Raw genomic sequence first — 16,861 nt, 5'->3', positions numbered from 1 at the left:
GTCCCTCTCGAGCATGGGGATCACCACCCTGCCAGGCTGCCAAGATCGAAGATAGGTTCCTTGGGTTTTGTCTCGTTAAGGCTTTTTTCTTTTCTTTTCTTCAGACCGAAGAGGATGCAGAAATTTCCAGATGTTGAGAAAGGAAAAAAAAATAAACCAACCAATAAAAAAAAGAAAAAAGTCCCCCCAAACTGGCTGGTTGGGAGGGCAGGGGGAAAAAAAGAAAGGAAAAGGAGAACATAAACCAGCTCTGCGCCTGCATCTTCGCTCGTGAGAGCTGGTGGGGCCGGGGTGATGGGCGCTTGCCCCGGGCGTCCCACTCGCTCCCCGTTCACTGGGTTTGGTCGCCATCTCCCTGCCCCTGGCTTGCTTCATTCACTGTCCGAAAGGGTTTCGTACTGGGAGCACAGCAGGGGCTTGGGCTCCTCATCCCAGGCATGGTGCTGGCTGCCTGGTGTCCCCTGTGGCAGGGGAGCAGCAGGGGCTGAAGTCACCACCCCGCTGGGCAGCCGCATGGTGAGCGGGTTGTAGGGGAACGGCGTTGAACCTGTGTAGGAAGGAGTAAGCAGAGTCAACACCAAGGGAGCAGCTGACCCCCTGCAGCCTCTCTGTGAGTAGGGCATGGCCAAGTGGGGGACACATCCCCCCAGCCCTACCTGCAGACGATGGCCTGTCCTCCCAGACGCGGTTGGTGAGGGGTGTCCTCCGGTTGCAGTCCCCCTCCGAGTGCACTGAGGAGACGGAGGGCGGCCGCTCGCCCGAGGACAGACCTGGTGCCGGGGACTTGGCCTTGCGGCTGTTGGGTCTGGCAGCGATCTTTGGCTTCCCCCCTCCTCCTGCAAAGAGAGGTGCCTGCTTGTCACCCAGCTTGCTGCCACAGGGCTCAGGGGCTCAGGGAGGGGGGCAGGTTCCCAGCACTTCTCTTTGAGGAGCTTGCAAAAATAGCTTGTGGCAGGAGTGAAGCTCACCCCAGGGCTGCTGGCACCATGGGAGGGAAGGGTGATGGGGTGAGCTCTCTGCAAGGGGGTAGGAGGGCAGCTGTGGTGGCTCACGAGAGTCTCTGTCCCCCCCTGCCCTACTCTCTTCTTTGTGGGCTGATGCTATCAATTGTCCTGTGGAGTGGTTCTGTGACTGGAGCAGCTAGGTGGCTTTGGCCTGGCTTCTTCTCTGCAGGATCCAGTCCTGAGCCAGTTCATGGTTCAGACCACAAACAGGCTGTGGCACTGGAGCTCCATGTGCCACTGTGCAGCTGGCTGGCAGGGACCTCTGGGAGCTATGTAGGTGCTGGAGGCTGGAGAACATTCCCCATTCCCACAGTCTACATGGCCAGGATAGTCTTTAATCAATTCTTACAGCCCAATCTCCGGGGATGTTTGGCCAGTTTTTAAAAGGCTTAAAGCCAAAAAGGACACTCTTGGGTAAGGTCTGCTTGGCTAAACCATGAGGGAGCTCCAAAAGGGGGAAGGATGGAGAGGCTCTGCATCCCATACAGCCTGCCTGGACCTGTGGAAGTATGGCTGGAAGAAGCTGCTGGTTTCATGCACGAGCCAGAAAAGATTTTCTGCCACAAGCTGAAGAGCACCTGGTCCAAGCTGACCCAGGGGAAGGCATGTTTGTGCATCCAGGACCCTGCTCCTCAGCTTGGGGGCCCAGACTGGCAAGGGTGAGTCCCATGCTCTGCACATGGTGCTTGCAAGAGGCAATTTGCCCTTGCAGGTGTATGGGGGACAGTTGCTTTTCCCCATCCATCCCTGGTCCCTTCTCCTTAACTGGGGATGTACAAAACAACCCTCCTTGCTCTACTCAAACCTCCCCTGAAGCTGGGCAGCCCCCATCATGGTGCCCAGCCAGCTTTGCAAGCCTCAGCAGGGCAGCTCACTCCAGCCCTGCTGTCTGAAGGCATCCCCAAGTCTATCGCTTGTAGCTCCCTTAAGCTCTCCCTCTCGTTCCAGGCACCCCCAGATCCCGTCCAACCTTTGTCCCAGGCTGGAGCCTGCCCTGACAGCCCTTAAGCCCAAAGTGGGAAGGGAAAGGCCACTCTGCCCCATGTTTCCCCAAGCCAGCTCTTCTCAGCTCCTTCTCCTGTTTTGGGAGCAGTGTTCCTGCCTCGGGTTTACAGTTTAGGGGTGTTAAGTTTATGGCTTTGAGTATGGGTTTTCCACCCCCCCCATAAACCTTTCCATTGTGTAAAAAAAAAAAAAATCAACTAAAAAAAATAAAAGGAAAAGGAGCTATTAAACCCCATCAAATGGGTTAAGGAGCAGTCAGTGGTTTAGAGAAAGCAACAGCATCTTCTGAGACTATTAAATTAACATCAAACAAGACCAGGATTAATCAGCGGATTCACAAAGCTCAAAGCTGGGGGAGGGATGGGAGAAAAGAAAACCAAAACAAACAAAAAAGGGAGGGAGGGGGAATAAATCCACCCACAAAAGGCGAAATATAAAGGCTGAGAATTAATAACACAGAGAGCAAAGGTGGAGAGGGCTGCAGACCTGGCAAGGAGCGCACGTCCTCGTTTCGTCCATCAGCAGGAGTTATGGGCATAGCAGCGGGCAGGCTTGCACTGGCATTCAGAGAGTTAAAAGCATTGGCACTGAGAGGTGAGCGCTCTTCCCACTGCTCGTCATATTTACCCATTAGGGCTTTCCTAATTATTGCCTCCAACCCCATGTTGGTACTGGAATTCTCTTGGACCGACTGGCTCCTACAACTGATTAGCCCTGGGAGATACGGGAAGGGGAGGAGAGAGGGGATGGGGGGGAGCCAAATGAGAAGAAAGATGGGAGGGGGGATGGGGGAAAGGGGAGAAAGGAGACAAGGAAGAAGGGAAGAAACAAACAGTCAGCACATTCTAGCAAAGCAACAAACTTTGTCATCTTGTTCTTTAAAGCGCTGCAATGCACCCATCCTCCTCCTCCTCCCCGCTCCATCCCGCCCCAGGGCTTGGCAGGGGCTGGCAGTGGGATGGGATGGGATTTACTGCAGGATTTGGGTTTCTGGGGTGCTGCAGGCAGGCACGATTCCCTGGGGTAAGGGCTTGGAGGATGAGGATAGGGGGGTAAGGGGTTGTTGCTGAGCTGAAAGATGGGGGAGCTGTGTTCCCAACCCCGCCAGGCTTGGCACGGGGGCAGAAGAGTCACCTGGGTGTGGGGTCCACATGGATGCTCACAGAGATCAAGTCAGTGTGTCAGGAATTTGGAAGTTGGGGCAGTTTCCCACAGAGGAAAAGTCAGGGAAGGAAGAGGGGCAACCCCACAAAAACTCTTGATTGAAAAGGAGTGCCTGGATTTGGTCCTGGCATGAGAGATGGCACGCAGGCAGCCCCCAGATGAGGACATGCAGCCTGTGGCGCTGCCTGTGCGGGGTTGGGCTACACGGGGGAGAGGGGGCAGTTCTTCTGTCCCTCCTCAAGCTCACTGCAAGCCCCCTGCCCACTGCCCCAGCCCACTCCCTTTCTCCCACCAGGCCAAGTGCCCACCGTGGGCCCCTTCAGGCCGAGCCGCAGCTATGGGACAGGATGCAGAGGCAAAGTGGTGCCGGCGTGGTTGTGAGTCTCAAGCCATGCAGTTATGGTGCAGCACCGCACAGGGACCGGAGGGCTCAGCCACGCCACCGTCATTCCCAGGGTGGCAGATACAGGGAACAAGCAAGGGCAAAATACAGACACAAACAGCAGCCCAGCGAGGGAAGCCCCACTGGCAGCCCCCCACCCCAGCTCGCCCCATCGTGGGGGAGTTCAAGCTGGGATCGCTGCCCCTGGGCTCCGAAAGGGATGGACTCTGGTTCTTTGTCTTCCTGTAAAGGGACAGGGTCTCTCCTGGTCCCCTTCTGGCCAGACCTTAGCCTTCAGCTCCTCCTGCTCTGCCTTCACACCTCTCTCCAGCACAGCAGAAGCAGCTTGAACCAGGGCGGCTGGGCCTCACCCTCCCCAGATGTTGTCTATAGTGGACCTTCAGGCCCTGGCTGGCTGCACCTTCTCATCCCAGTTGCTGACATGAGCTGGATCCTTCTCCAAACACATTTGTACTAGTGAGTGATCTTACACCACTGACACTGTGCCTGGTCCTACCACACACTAAGTGCACCTCCTTCCCCTGTTTGTGGGAAGGATGCTATTCCTCCTACTTTCAACTACCAACCTGAAGGCATTCCTGATGTAGGAGAGCATCAATACTTAATCAATCAAGTATCAATTCATCCTCCTCAGGGGGTTTGTTTTGTTCATTGGAGAGCCCACCTGAACATGGCTGCAGCAGGAGGGAACAGATCCAACAGCCTTCATGCTGTCTTTCTCCCTCAGACTGGTCTCTGTCCTGACCTGGGGAAGCCCACACCAGACATCCAGCTCCACAGGGCTGCTTTCTGCCTCTCCTTGCCAAAATTCCATCCCTCAAGCCACTCCCTCTCCTCCTTTTCCAGTCAGGCTGAAAGCCATGGGCGCAGCAGATTTGGGGAGGGTGCAGTGTATCCCTCAACGACAATTTCAGCTTCTGAGTGGTGGTCCTCAGGCTCAGCACAGCAAACATGTCTGTGGGTGTCCAGGGGATCCCAACACCCTTTCTCCCTGAGAGCAGGGAGGCTCTATGGGGGTTTAGGGGACCGTCCCAGGTGTTAGCCAGCAAACCCCCAGCTCATGCTGGTTAGAGCCAGGGACCAGCTAAAGCCCACCATGACTGCCTGTAGCAGGACTCAGACAACCACCATCAAAAGCACTCTTCCAGAACCAGGCTGTGGGCCTGAAACCCTTCCCCTACCTAAGCTTCTGCTCCTGCGGAGGTCCAAGGTGCCAAACAGCCCTTCTGTATGGCACTGGCTAGACAGCCATGGCCAAACTGAGCTACCAGTTGAATGGTTCCTCCCAGCTCCTGAGAAACTGGAGTCAACCCACGCTGGGAGCACCTGGAGGACTGACCAACCCCTGTACTTGACCATCCCTCCAGCTCATGTTCCCTTTCACTGCTGGTCTCCTACCCATCCGCGGGCAACCTCAAGGTTGCATCAAGAGCAGGATGCACTCTGCCAAGCATGAGGTCCACTTTGCTATAGTTTAACCCTTTGTTGGCATCAGATGACCAACCCTTGCTTGACTTGTCTCACGTTCTTGATTCTTCTGAAGTTCTTCCAGACTTTCCAAGGAATTGCACTGCACTGAATCCAACTCAAGAGCAAGGAGTTATGGTGGGTTCTGAGGCTATGGCCTCCCAGCAGCTGTTACACTTGGTCTTAGGCCAAGAGGAGATACTTAAATCTACTGAGTCTCCAGCTCTCTGTGGCTGTGAGCCCTGTAGGGAATGAGGTACGGTACAGGAGAGTTACCTGCTCCAGTAATCGCTGGCATATTGAAAATCTCTGTCCCAGGCTGCCCGACATCTGGAGGAAAACAAAGAAGCTCTTCAGTATGGTGAGCAGCATATGCAGGCTGGCAGTAGGAAGGGACCTCTTGTGTCAGCTGTGAGAAGGTCTCAGTGTCTCTGTCATGGCACCCAGCCTGGCAGCAGCCCACCTCCCCCAGGAACCAGGGTGGGTCTGTTGTGCTGGCAGGGATCAGGAATAATCTCCTTTGGGAGACCCACAGTGGGCACAACTGACCAGCTGGGACAAGGCAGAAAAGCAGAGCTCAGAGAGCCAGGGCAAGGTCTTCATGCTCAGTGGTGACCTGCCTCCCTGCAGATCACAAGCTCTGTGAAGACAAACCCTAAGGGACTTCCAAAGGCTCAAATCCCCACATCCAGGCAGTGGGCAGTGGGAAGGGCAAGGAGGAGGAGGAGAAATGTTAAATCAATATTTTCCCTCTTAGCCGAGCTGTTTGACTTGGATATCACTTTCCTAAGAAAAACAGAAATTCTCATCAAATAAGAGGCGTTTCCTATTTCCAGCTATTTTCCCTTGATAAGGAAAAGTGTGGAAGGTCACGGGGTTCAGCCACATGTCCCCAAAGGGGCATAACAGTACTGTTGGCTCATGGTAACATCATCCAGGGGATGAGACAGCTTGGTTCCCTCTTATCTGATGCAGCTGTTGTAAGATGGATCCAAATTGAATCAGTATTGACTGTATAATGCTGGGCTAAATTAAATTATGATCCTATCTGCTCGATTAGCGCTTAATGAACGAGAGGGCTGAATTTCTCCTCTAAGCCAGCCTGGTTAGTTTTACAGAGCTGCACCAGTATTGATGTAGGGCTTAAAGTAACACTGGAGGGGAGATGCATCTCAAGGAGGAAGTATTCAGCTTGGTTGGCCATTCATTAAAATATCAATTGCTCTTAAGTCTCCTCCATGCTCAGCTCATTACTTCCTTCCTATTGGGGTTATCTGGTGCAGTGGGATTGACAGCCCCACAGCAAAGAGCTGGGCAGCCTCTCATCACCTCCCCAGCCGCACACAGCCGCTGCTGGCACCAGTACAACTCATCCCAGGAAGCATTTGGACCTCAGACTTCCCAAGAAACCATGGCATGACGCAGAGAGAGCTGGCTGGAAGCTCCCAGCAGTACCCATCCCCCATCCCCCAATCTCCTTTGCTTCGTGTATCCTGAAGACTTTTTTCCCCTCCTAGTGTCCCATGTTGGCCTCCCCACATGTCCTTACTGTACTCAGTCTCATTCTTGTTGGTCGTGCTGAGCTTCTTGATGATTTCCTGTTTCTTGGACTTCACCATGGCAGAGTTGCTCTCAGTCAGCTTGCTGAAGAAAGCTGGAGGCTGAGTGTTGTTTCCTGGGGACTTGGACCCCATCCTGAGAAGCAGAAGACCATTGGAAACCTCTGCATAATCCAGTTCATAAAGACACAGAATCATGGAAGGGTTTGGGTGGCAAGAGACCTTAAAGATCAACCCCCCAACACCTTCAATTAGACCAGGTGGCTCAAAGCCCCATCCAACCTGGCCTTGAACACTTCTAGGGATGGGGCATCCCCCACCTCTTTGGACAACCTGTTCCAGTGTCTCCCTGTCAGTCCCACCTAGAGTGACTCTTTTAGTGCAAACTTCTCAGAATTAGTCTGGGAACTCCTGAGATATTTGGCATCTCCACCCTTTCTCCCTAGCCCTACCAATAAATGCACCACAGAGCACTGAAATGCACCTGCAAATGGACAGCACCCTGGGCTGTGACATTGCTTTGGGCTGAAAAAAAAGCAGCCTGGGGCCAGGGGGAACATCCCCACACTGTCTTCACTGTTCCCTCCCTCGGGGTTACCTCTGGTCTATCTGCTCGCCCTCGCGGTACAGGATCGGGTACGCGGTGCCCTTGGCGTGCTCCGACTCCGCCACGCCGTCTGGTGGTGAGACCGGCTCGATGCAGTTGTCTGACCCGCTGCCGGCCGAGGCTTTGCTCTGCTCCGGGGACCTGCGGGGAGATGCAATCGCTTTATTGCGACATCCTCTGTCTCTGCGCAGCAGCCTGGGGTCGGGAGGGGAAGAAGGACTAAAATAGCTTTCCTACCGCAGGGAAAGAAGCCAAACCTTCCCCACCCCCACGGGCTTACGCCGCCTTCTAACGCGAGCCGGAGGAAGAGCACAGCTCGGGCATTCTGTACCGCAGGCGCGCAGAACAGGACCGAGCTGTGGCCCAGACCTCCCGGCATTAGGCCAGCCGGCAGACGCCCCAAATACAGCTGCTCAGGAGGGACAACCCGACCAGTCCTGGGGCTTGCTGGCTCAGACCAAGCGTTTGTGGCTGGCAGGGACACAACCCCTGCGGAGGGCTGGGACGTTAACCCTTTGGGGACAGGGCTTTTGCTCTGTCACATTTGTGAGCACAGTGGAAAGCAGCAGCCGCCACTGCCACCTCACATCTACCCTGGCTGGGGCCCTGCAGGGGGTCACTTGCTGTGGATGATGGGTCCAACACTGGGGCAGACTGGAGAGGACCAACACAGCCCTCTGATGCCTGCCCATGGCCTCTTCCAGTGCCTGGGAGATGGCCAGGCTCAAGTCCATAAGGAATTCCTCATGGTGAGTTCTGGGAATTTGTGTCTTTGTTCTGTCTGTGGGGTTTTTTCTTTTGGGTTGGTTTTTTTTTTTTTTTTTTTCATTGCTGGGTGGCCAGGGCTGGGCTCTCTCCCTTTATGTTACAAAGCCAACTCTAGGACCAGGCACAACTGGGAAGAATAACCACATTTACAGACAGGGAACAACCAGTTTGTAGACACCACTCTTCCACTCTTTCCTGGGAGCATCTGGGGCTCTGTTCGTGTTAGTAGAGAGACCCTGTCCTCATGCTTGTAGACTCACAGAATGGACCTTAAAGATCATCTAGTTCTACCCCCCTTGCTATGGGCAGGGACACCTTTCACTAGACCAGGCTGCTCAAGGCTCTGACCAACCTGAGCATGAACACCTCCAGAGAGGGGACATCCACAGCTTCCCTGGGCAACCTGTTTCAGTGTCTCACTACCCTCACTATAAAGAATTTCTTCCTAATCTTCCAGCTCAAAGCCATTGCCCCCTGTCCTACAACTACAAGCCTCTGCAAAAATTCCCTCCCCAGCCTTCTTATAACCTCCTCTGGGTACTCAAAAGTACCCTTCCCATTCTTTAATTCAATACAACAGCACCCAGACCTGCCTGGTGCTGGTATGAGCACAAGGATTTCAAAGTGACTTTAATAGAAATCCAGGCAGTGCCTGAAATGAATAGTTGCATTTGACAGGGCACATGTCTAACAAGCTTGTGATTCACTGAGAAAGACAAAATTAATTTTGAACCAACAGAAAACATGTTGCTTTGGGTTTTTTGGAACTATCTGTGATCTGAAAAGTCACTGCACCATGACCTACCAGGGACTGAGGCCAGTGGCAAGACAAGAAGCAATGGGCACAAATCAAGACACGTGAAATTCCCCCCCAACACAAGAAAACCCTTTTTTTACTGTGAGGGTACTCAAGTGCTTGTATGACGTTGACCAGAAACTTGTTGACATCTCCATCACTAGAGATATTCAAAAACTGACTGGCTTTGACCCATGACAACCTGCTTCCAGCTGACCCTGCTTGAGAGGATCTCTTCCCACCTAGGCTACCCTGTGATACCAGCCACATCAGGAAGGGGATCGTGCATGGACTCTAAGGGGATCTAGAGAGCATCTCTAGGATAGGGATAGCAAGAAGCACCATGACCAGGGAATAACGCCCAGATTAGAAAGCAGTTTGAAACTCTGGGCTGTGTAAGCTAGCAGTCCACACAAGCACCAAGCTGAGGAGCATAAATTCAGCAATGCCAAATGCCAGCCTGCCCTATGCACCCCCTGACTGGGGTGCCAAGTAGCCAAAGGCACATTTGCCCAGGTCCTCACCCTGAAGTAGCCCTGGTCCGTCTGAACTCAGACTTGGCACAGTGGGTAGACAGAAACTTGTCTGAACCAGCTTTGGTTGGACTCTCTGAGCTTACCTTTTGCCACCTTCGTTCTGTGGGGAGATCCTGGAGGCCGCTGCATGCTCCTGTTGCTGCAGATAGGCCTCGCTGGGGGTGCGGCGCAGGTCCAGCACGGGGCACGCGGCCCCAGGGAAGGAGTACACCGGGCTCTGGATGTGGGAGTTGAGCTGCTGTGGGTGATGGCGTGTGTAGTCCTGTGTGATCACCTCCTGCAGGGAGAAACAGTGTTGGTTTCTACCTCTGGCTTTGCTAAGACAGCGTAAACATCAGGGAATCATCCCTGAGATGGACCTGCTGCCTTCAGCCTGCAGCAGTTCTTGTGATGGGCTTGTTGGGGATGCAAACATTTGGGCTGAATGTTCCTGATGCACCCTGCTCTCTCCATCTTCCAACCAGAGATGCTGACATCTCTAGCATTGCTTCCAGCCCCTCCCTACCAGACAAAGAACCATAGAATCATGCTGGTTGGAAGAGACCTTTCAGATCATCAAGTCCAGCTGGTGACCCAGGACTGCCAAAATCCACCATTAACCATGTCCAGCATGACATCTATGTTTCACATTGGCTTTTCCCTCCTCCCTGGAGCCCCAGCAGGAAGGTGAGATCAAGATTACTTACGCTGATGTGCTGGGCCAGCGTGACCACTCGCTGGTTCATCCCCTTGATGCTCTGGCTGGACTGCAGGGGCTGGCACTGGGGGCCGTCGGTCTGCCGGAGGTGCTGCAGGTGGGCTGCTTCAGGAGCTGAGGCCTTCAGTGAGCCTGGGTGGGGTCAAAGAACAAAGCAGATGTGAGATGACATCTGTGCCCCCTTCCTTGAATGCTGTCTCAGCATGACACCAAGGCATGGTGAGTGGGATCTGGCTGATGAAAGCCTCCCCCATGCCAGCTTAGGCTCTTGTGTGCCTGCTGGCACTGCCCTCACCTTGCTGTTTCTGCCTCAGGTCATGCTCCCCGTGTCCCTTCTCTGCATCCTGCAGCAGCTTGGCCCCTTTCTCATGGGACAGGCTGGGTGAGCTCACGGGGCTCACTGCTTCCATCTGCTCAGGGCTGTAGCCTCCGTGAAAGCCTGGGGAAATGGGAGAAGGGAGTTAAACCTTGGAGCTCACCTGGCTTTTCCCTGATGCTGTGGTAACCATTGATGGTGGGTAGAGTCACACGTTCAGCAAAGGGGGGCAAAAAGAGGGAAGGCCTGACAGGTCATCTTGCAGGCACCCTCTGGGGCCACTTCTGATGTCCAGTGGTGGTGATGGCTGGAGTAAAGAGGTGATGTCTCATTCCTGCAGAGCTAGATACTCAGCACCAGAGTCAAGAACCAAATTCAACCCCTGAAGGTTCCACAACTTGCTCCCCCAACTTTCCACCAGAATAAACCCCTGACTATGCCAGGAGAGAAAGCAATGCCCTATTGCAGTGGAGGTGGCTGCACAAGAGGCCTACAAGTGCTTTCCAATGAATAGCCTCAAGCCCAGCATGGCCAGCAACAAAGACTTGAAAACTGGGCATGATGCCCTGCAGCCTCCAGATGTTGCTCCAAAGGCAGTGGACTCACACACCACTGGACCAAAAAGGCTTCTTGACCTTTCTCTGCCTTTTAATGCCCTTGCATGGACTCAAGCTGCATCAAAGCAGGCAAAGCTGCAATGAAGGACCACCATGATCCTTCAATGGAGAGAGGAACCCGGACCTTTACCCTCCTAACACTCAATTCCTAGAAACCACCCACTACCTGCAAATCTGGCAGGCGACCCACAGCTGGGTAGCAAACCCCAGTCCTGATGGCCAAGGCAGTATCCCATCTTCAAGCTGAAGCATCTATCGAATCTCCCCAGGTTGGCTGCTGCTTCTGCATGCTGGTAGGAGCTTGGACAAATGCTCTGGGTGAAGGTTGGTCCCTTCAAAAACAAACTAGCCCTTAAATCCAGCTCCTTCCCTGCACTGTCTCCTGGAGAAACTTATCCCAGTGCACTATACACAATTGCTGTTAGGTGCTTCCTGTGCTCTGGAAATGGCTGCAGAGCATGGCTGGGCTGAGTGATCCCTAGACAGCTGTGTCTATGTTGTCCTCCTGAGCAGCATCCAGATCACCTCAAGTGAAGGGACCTCACTTGAACTGCACCATGCAGCAGCCAACAAAGCCCTCTGAGATCCTACACACTCAGTGGCACAACCACGAGCAGGAAGGAGCGTGCCTGATGGCCCTGTCTTGCTCACATTTCTAGTTCTCATAGAATCACAGAATCATTAAGGTTGGAAAACTAAGGTCATCAAGTGCAACTGTCAACTCAACACCACCATGCCCTCTAAACCATGTTCCAAAGTGCCACGTCTACACATTTTTTGAACACATCCAAGGCTGATGATTCCACTACCTCCCTGGGCAGCCTGTTCCAATGCCTGAGCACTCTTGCAGGAAAGACATTTTTCAAACATGCAATCTAAACCTCACCTGGCACAACTTGAGGCCATTTCCTCTAATTTTATCTCGTTACTAGAGAGAAGAAAGCGAAACCCACATCACTAGCCTCCTTTCAGGGAGGTGTAGAGAGCAAGGTTTTCCCCACAACTTGCTTCTCCAGACTAAACAACCCCAGTTTCCTCAGCTGCTCCTCACAAGACTAGTGCTCTAGACCTTTCCCCAGCTTCATTACCTTCTCTGGACATGCTCCAGCACTCAACATCCTTATTGGAGTGAGGGGCCCAAAGTGGAACCCACGATTCAAGGTGTGGTCTCACCAACCGCTGAGTACAGCAGCACTTTGCCCATTTGATTTACTACCCACAACTGCTCCTCACCAACTGCCTAGGAATTCCTGATGATGGGGAAATCAGAATTAGCAAATTGCCATTGCCTGGAAGAAGCAATACCAGGAACTGAACAACATTTGCAAAATAAGACTTGGCAACGGGAAAAACTGAAAGAGGGTGGGGGAAGGGAAGATCTTTACCACACACGGAAATAAAGAAGTCTGGAGTAACACAACAACTGGGAAGCAGGGGCATGAGCACACTCGGGGAGCTGATGAAGCCAAGAGCCAACACGTGCAACTCAAAATGAGTAACCATGAAAATCAAATGGGTTTCAGGCCACAGCTCTCTCACCTCTCCCCTCTGGTTTCTTACCATCACTAGCAGAGTTGTTACTCAGCGAGCCTCTTTCTCGCTGCCCCTTATCGCAAGACATTTGGCGCATGATAATCACATCTATGAAGTTGGCCGCTGTCATGGTGGTCTTACCGAGTGCTCGGAGCTCCTGTTCCTGCATGGAAAAGGGTTTACTTTGACTCTTTTCTCTACTGTGCTGCTCGGGGCCTGAGGCTGTGTGCGGCTGGTCCAGAGGGTGATGGTGCTGCTGGCTTTTCCCCTGTCCTCTGCTATAGTGATGAGAAGAACCAGGTCCGGAGGCAGGTAAAGGTCTCGACTCCATGGCTTTAATGGGGGAAAGCGACTGTTCGAGGTTGGCCCCACTGGGCAGCTTTGAGGTGAAGACATTGTTCTCAGTCTGGGACCGTTCTGCCTTGGCTTCTCGTGCTCTTGAGGCCTCCTTCTGCAGGATGGCTGGGTCCATTGGGGCTGCATAACCATCTGCTGCACTGATGGAGGAGCGCAGGGTGGAGGCTGAGGGGAAGGCCGTGGAGCGGATTGGTGATGTGGTAGTGGTGGAGGAGGATCTGGAAGGCAAACAAAGATGAGGCAAAGATGAGAGAAGCACAAGGAATGCTGTTCCCAGAGCCCCAGCATTCAGCCCTGCCTTGCAGGGGCCTGACAAGTTGCAGGAACTGTGGCAGAGAGCCGTACCGCAGGACGGAAGGGGTGGGGGTCTCTGAGGAGATGATCTTCATGCTTGTGTTGTGGAGCACGCTGGGGCGCTGCTGGATGGTCTCATGGGCACGGGGTGAGACAGGAGAGTGCTGGTGGCTGTGAGAGTGTGAGGATGAACGGCTGCTGGACTGCTCTGTACCTGGGGGAAAACACAACAGAGCTTCTTTAGCTCTTTGGTTTATAGCCCCACTCCTACCTCTGCCCAGCATGAGCCCCAAGACGTGGCACCAGGCTCTCCCTAGCCTACCTGGTCTCCAGATGGGTGCATGCTCCACTGTGGTGGATGTTAGGATGGATTTTTCCCGCTCCCTCTCCCGTTCCCGCTCTCGCTCCCGTTCCCGCTCGGACACCGACGATCCTGACTGCTTGGTCATGTGCGTGGGACCTCCTGAAACCCAAGCAAAAGGCAGTGAAAGGTTTGCAGACAGAGATTTCCCCTGAGGAACACTGTCTGCTCTGCACATTGCTGTGTCTGCAAAGCAGCTAAGGAACGGCTCCATCCAAGGTCACCTGGAGCAGGACAGACGGGGGCAATCAGTAAGACAAAACTCGAGTGAATCACACAACAGCTGTCCTGGCGCCATCTCCAGGGGATGACCTTCCACAAAGCTGCTGGCCAGCTGCCACTTTGGGGAAGAAGTGGGAGAAGCAAGGAATCCCCCAATAAGCAGGATCCCAGGAGCTGGTTTGAAGGAGCCAGTGAGCTGGTTCCTGAGTGAGAATGAATTTGGGCTCCTCTCATCTGCCCTGGCATGTTGAGACTGAAGGCCAAAACAACCCTCCCTTCATCTCAGAGGAGCCCCTGTGATGCTCATTAATTAATTCATTAAGGGAGTTCTGCTTTCCAATGGGAGAAGCAACCTGCAGCATTACCTGGGGAGAGCGGAGAGCTGCTGTGCCGGCTGCCAAAGGTCTGGGGCGGGCCAGGGATGTAGGTAATGCGGTCCATGGTGGTGGCGGAGGTGCCAGGGGTGGGGGGCACAAGGACAGGTAGGTGTGGCACTTGGGACAGGTCAATGATGCCTAGAGAGAGAAGGAAGAGGATTATCAGGATGACACTGAGCTGCTGCAGTTTGGTTGTGCTGGAGAAGGGAACAATGCTGGGGAGGAATGGACCTGTGCTGCTGCACTGTGGTGCAGTGTGAGAGATGCCAGCTCACACATGGTGCCTGGGCACTGGCCACCTTCCTGGGCAAGTACAGAGATGCCAGCTCACATATGGTACCTGGGCACTGAATGTTGTTGTGAGTACAGCATATCCTGCTGCTGGAGATAATGGGGAGGAAAATGCTGAGCTCTGTCCCCGCTGAGTGAGGGGGCTGCAGGTAGCATCAGCCAGAGACCAATGTCACTTTCCCTGCAGACAACCAGGACCACTGCACCCTGCTTTTGCAGAAAACAAGATATCCTTTTGGGATTCTGTTTTCATCTCCAGCAGGGCCAGGATGGGAAGTGTTCCCATGACCCAGAATCAGAGCTGCACATAATCAGCCTCAACTAACTAAAGATGGCAAACAAAAACATCAAATTCCCCCCAGCTGTCCCCAACACCGAGCACCCAAGTTCCTACACTGCTAGGTGACACTGTGCTGCTGGCTTGGCCCTTGGCCCCAGTGCTGGAGCTGACGCAGCCTCCTTCTCCCAAAATGTCCCCAAGCCCCTGGAGGGTGCCATATGGAGGACCTGCATAGTTGAGGGCGAGGGAGGGCTCCCGGGGTGACAAGCCGCGCAGCATGTCCGCCCTCTGCGCCATGGCTGTGGCTGCAGCATTGTGGTGCATCTGCTGGGATGTTATGTAGTCATTGATGATGGTCTGTCGGTTCTCCATGGCAGCTGTGTCTGGGTAGCCCCGGATGAGGTACGGGGGGTAGAGGTGGGGGTAGGTTGGGCTCGGAGCCAGATGCCTTGGCAGGTAGTAAGCAGCAGCTGGGAAAGAAAAGGATGCAGATGTGAAGTGGGTTTCCTCAAAGAACTCAGGCTTTTGGAGCATAACAAGGAAAAAACCCAGCTAGACCATGTCCCTGCTGAAGGTACCTGCTTCCAGTTGGATTCCCCTTGGGATAGCAGCAGGGTCAAAAGCCAGAGGGATGTGTCCTCGGTACAGGTCGACTCCGCTCACGCCGCGGAGCAGGTGCTCATACGGGGAGATGGGGTGGTGGTGGTCGGCCACAGGGGCATGCGGAGACTTGGAGTTAGTGAGCTCCCTCGACGTGGGGGTGATCTTTCTGTCCTGGGCCACCGGCTTCCCAGCAGTGATACTCCCTGCAGTGAGCAGAAGGAAATGAGTCACAGACTGAGAACCAAGGCCAAGCTGTGTCCCTGAGGGATGCCTGAGGCCAAGCATGTCACCCAGGGACTCTCACAGCTACCCTGAACTTGAGGGACCTTTTCCTCCTCCCTGGACTGCCGTGCCCCGTTACACCACCAAGGGTGAGGCAAGCCAAGCCCTGGTTGCACCCAGGAGGACAGGCCATCCCAAATCATCTAAACCTTCCACCCTAGCACATCCATGCTGGGCAGTCTGAATTCATCCTGGCCTGCACAAGCAGCCAGCTGTGGAGCCTTGCTGTCACATTGCTTGGCACAAGAAGTCACTGCTGCTGGGCAGATTTGGGGATCCCAAAACTCCCAGCAATGGTGATGAAACACAGTTCAGAGGTTCGACCACCCTCTGGAGCTGTAAGCTCTTTCCCAGCAGACGGAGGGGAAGTTGGGTCATGTCAGTGACTTCTCTGGGCTCTTCCATCCTGAGCTGGGTATTAGTGGCACTTCTCACCCAATCTGGGATGAGCGTTACCAGTTCCTGTGTCTGTAACAGCAGGCTGGGGACAGTAACCGACATAGAGCCACTCTTGGCATCTCAGCTGCTAATGAATCAAACCTCCTGCTGGGGCAGAAGGAGAGCTCAGGTGATTCAGGGAAAAGTGCTTTGCAACTGTGACCCATTGGGACTCCTCCTGCAGATCCTCTGTAGCCCAAAGCCTGGTGAGCTCTGGACATGCAGAAACCCACCTTCTCACTGGTGTTTTACAGGAACACTGATTTTAACTTTGGGATCCCCTCCTCACTGCCTGCCCTGTGCTGTGCTGACCACATGCACCAATCTCAAAGAGCTGCCAACATTTAAACGCTTCTCCCCAAATGACTGACTTAACCAGGAAAACAGCAAAGGCTGAAGCAATGGGACACACTGACCATGGAGAGCTGGAGGGAGTCATGGTGGAGGCTTTTTGGAGGAGCTCTGCACTGCACAGCCCCATCCATCTCCCAGTTCTTACTGGGGAGGTCAGTAAGGTTTTTGCCTTGTTTTTTGGCAGACTGTGACGGCTTGTGTTGCACAGCCCAACATCACAGGACTCTTGGGTCAGGACAAGGATTTGCAGGTGAGAGATGCAAAAGGCCCTGAAGCAATTGCCCATAGCTAGCAGGCTTGGTGGAACCAGGTGTCTTAAGGATTAACTTCAGCACTGATCCTGCCCACAAAAGGGGATTTTGTGTTCTGGATCTGAGCGTGTCTCATCAAATCACTGAGCCCAGCTCAGACACGTGCCTGCCTCCTGGGGGCCCCAGGTATGGCTCTTGGGGGTAGGCGATGCCAGGGAGCATGGGTAGACCCTGCCTGGTGCAGGCAGATGGGCTGGGGAGATGGTAGATCTCAAAGAC

The 16,861-nt window shown here is 53.9% G+C and overlaps 1 protein-coding gene across 1 annotated transcript in view; it reads right to left on the bottom strand.

The window, feature by feature from the left end:
• Positions 1–371: 371 nt before the first annotated feature.
• Positions 372–16,861, bottom strand: part of NCOR2 (nuclear receptor corepressor 2) — a 177,727-nt gene continuing 161,237 nt past the window's right edge. Inside the window, exons 32-46 of the mRNA XM_054392833.1 lie at positions 15,233–15,460; positions 14,882–15,124; positions 14,072–14,221; positions 13,446–13,586; positions 13,175–13,337; positions 12,614–13,047; positions 10,302–10,445; positions 9,996–10,138; positions 9,393–9,586; positions 7,201–7,350; positions 6,593–6,738; positions 5,320–5,373; positions 2,496–2,723; positions 657–836; positions 372–547 (exon numbers count right to left, since the gene is read on the bottom strand). Of these exons, the coding sequence (XP_054248808.1) occupies positions 372–547; positions 657–836; positions 2,496–2,723; positions 5,320–5,373; positions 6,593–6,738; positions 7,201–7,350; positions 9,393–9,586; positions 9,996–10,138; positions 10,302–10,445; positions 12,614–13,047; positions 13,175–13,337; positions 13,446–13,586; positions 14,072–14,221; positions 14,882–15,124; positions 15,233–15,460 (2,774 nt within the window). The remainder of the gene's footprint in view (positions 548–656; positions 837–2,495; positions 2,724–5,319; positions 5,374–6,592; positions 6,739–7,200; positions 7,351–9,392; positions 9,587–9,995; positions 10,139–10,301; positions 10,446–12,613; positions 13,048–13,174; positions 13,338–13,445; positions 13,587–14,071; positions 14,222–14,881; positions 15,125–15,232; positions 15,461–16,861) is intronic.

The sequence above is a fragment of the Indicator indicator genome, chromosome 26 (genome assembly GCF_027791375.1).
Source record: "Indicator indicator isolate 239-I01 chromosome 26, UM_Iind_1.1, whole genome shotgun sequence".
Taxonomy (NCBI): Eukaryota; Metazoa; Chordata; class Aves; order Piciformes; family Indicatoridae; genus Indicator; species Indicator indicator.
This window is presented reverse-complemented; position numbering and strand designations above follow the sequence as displayed.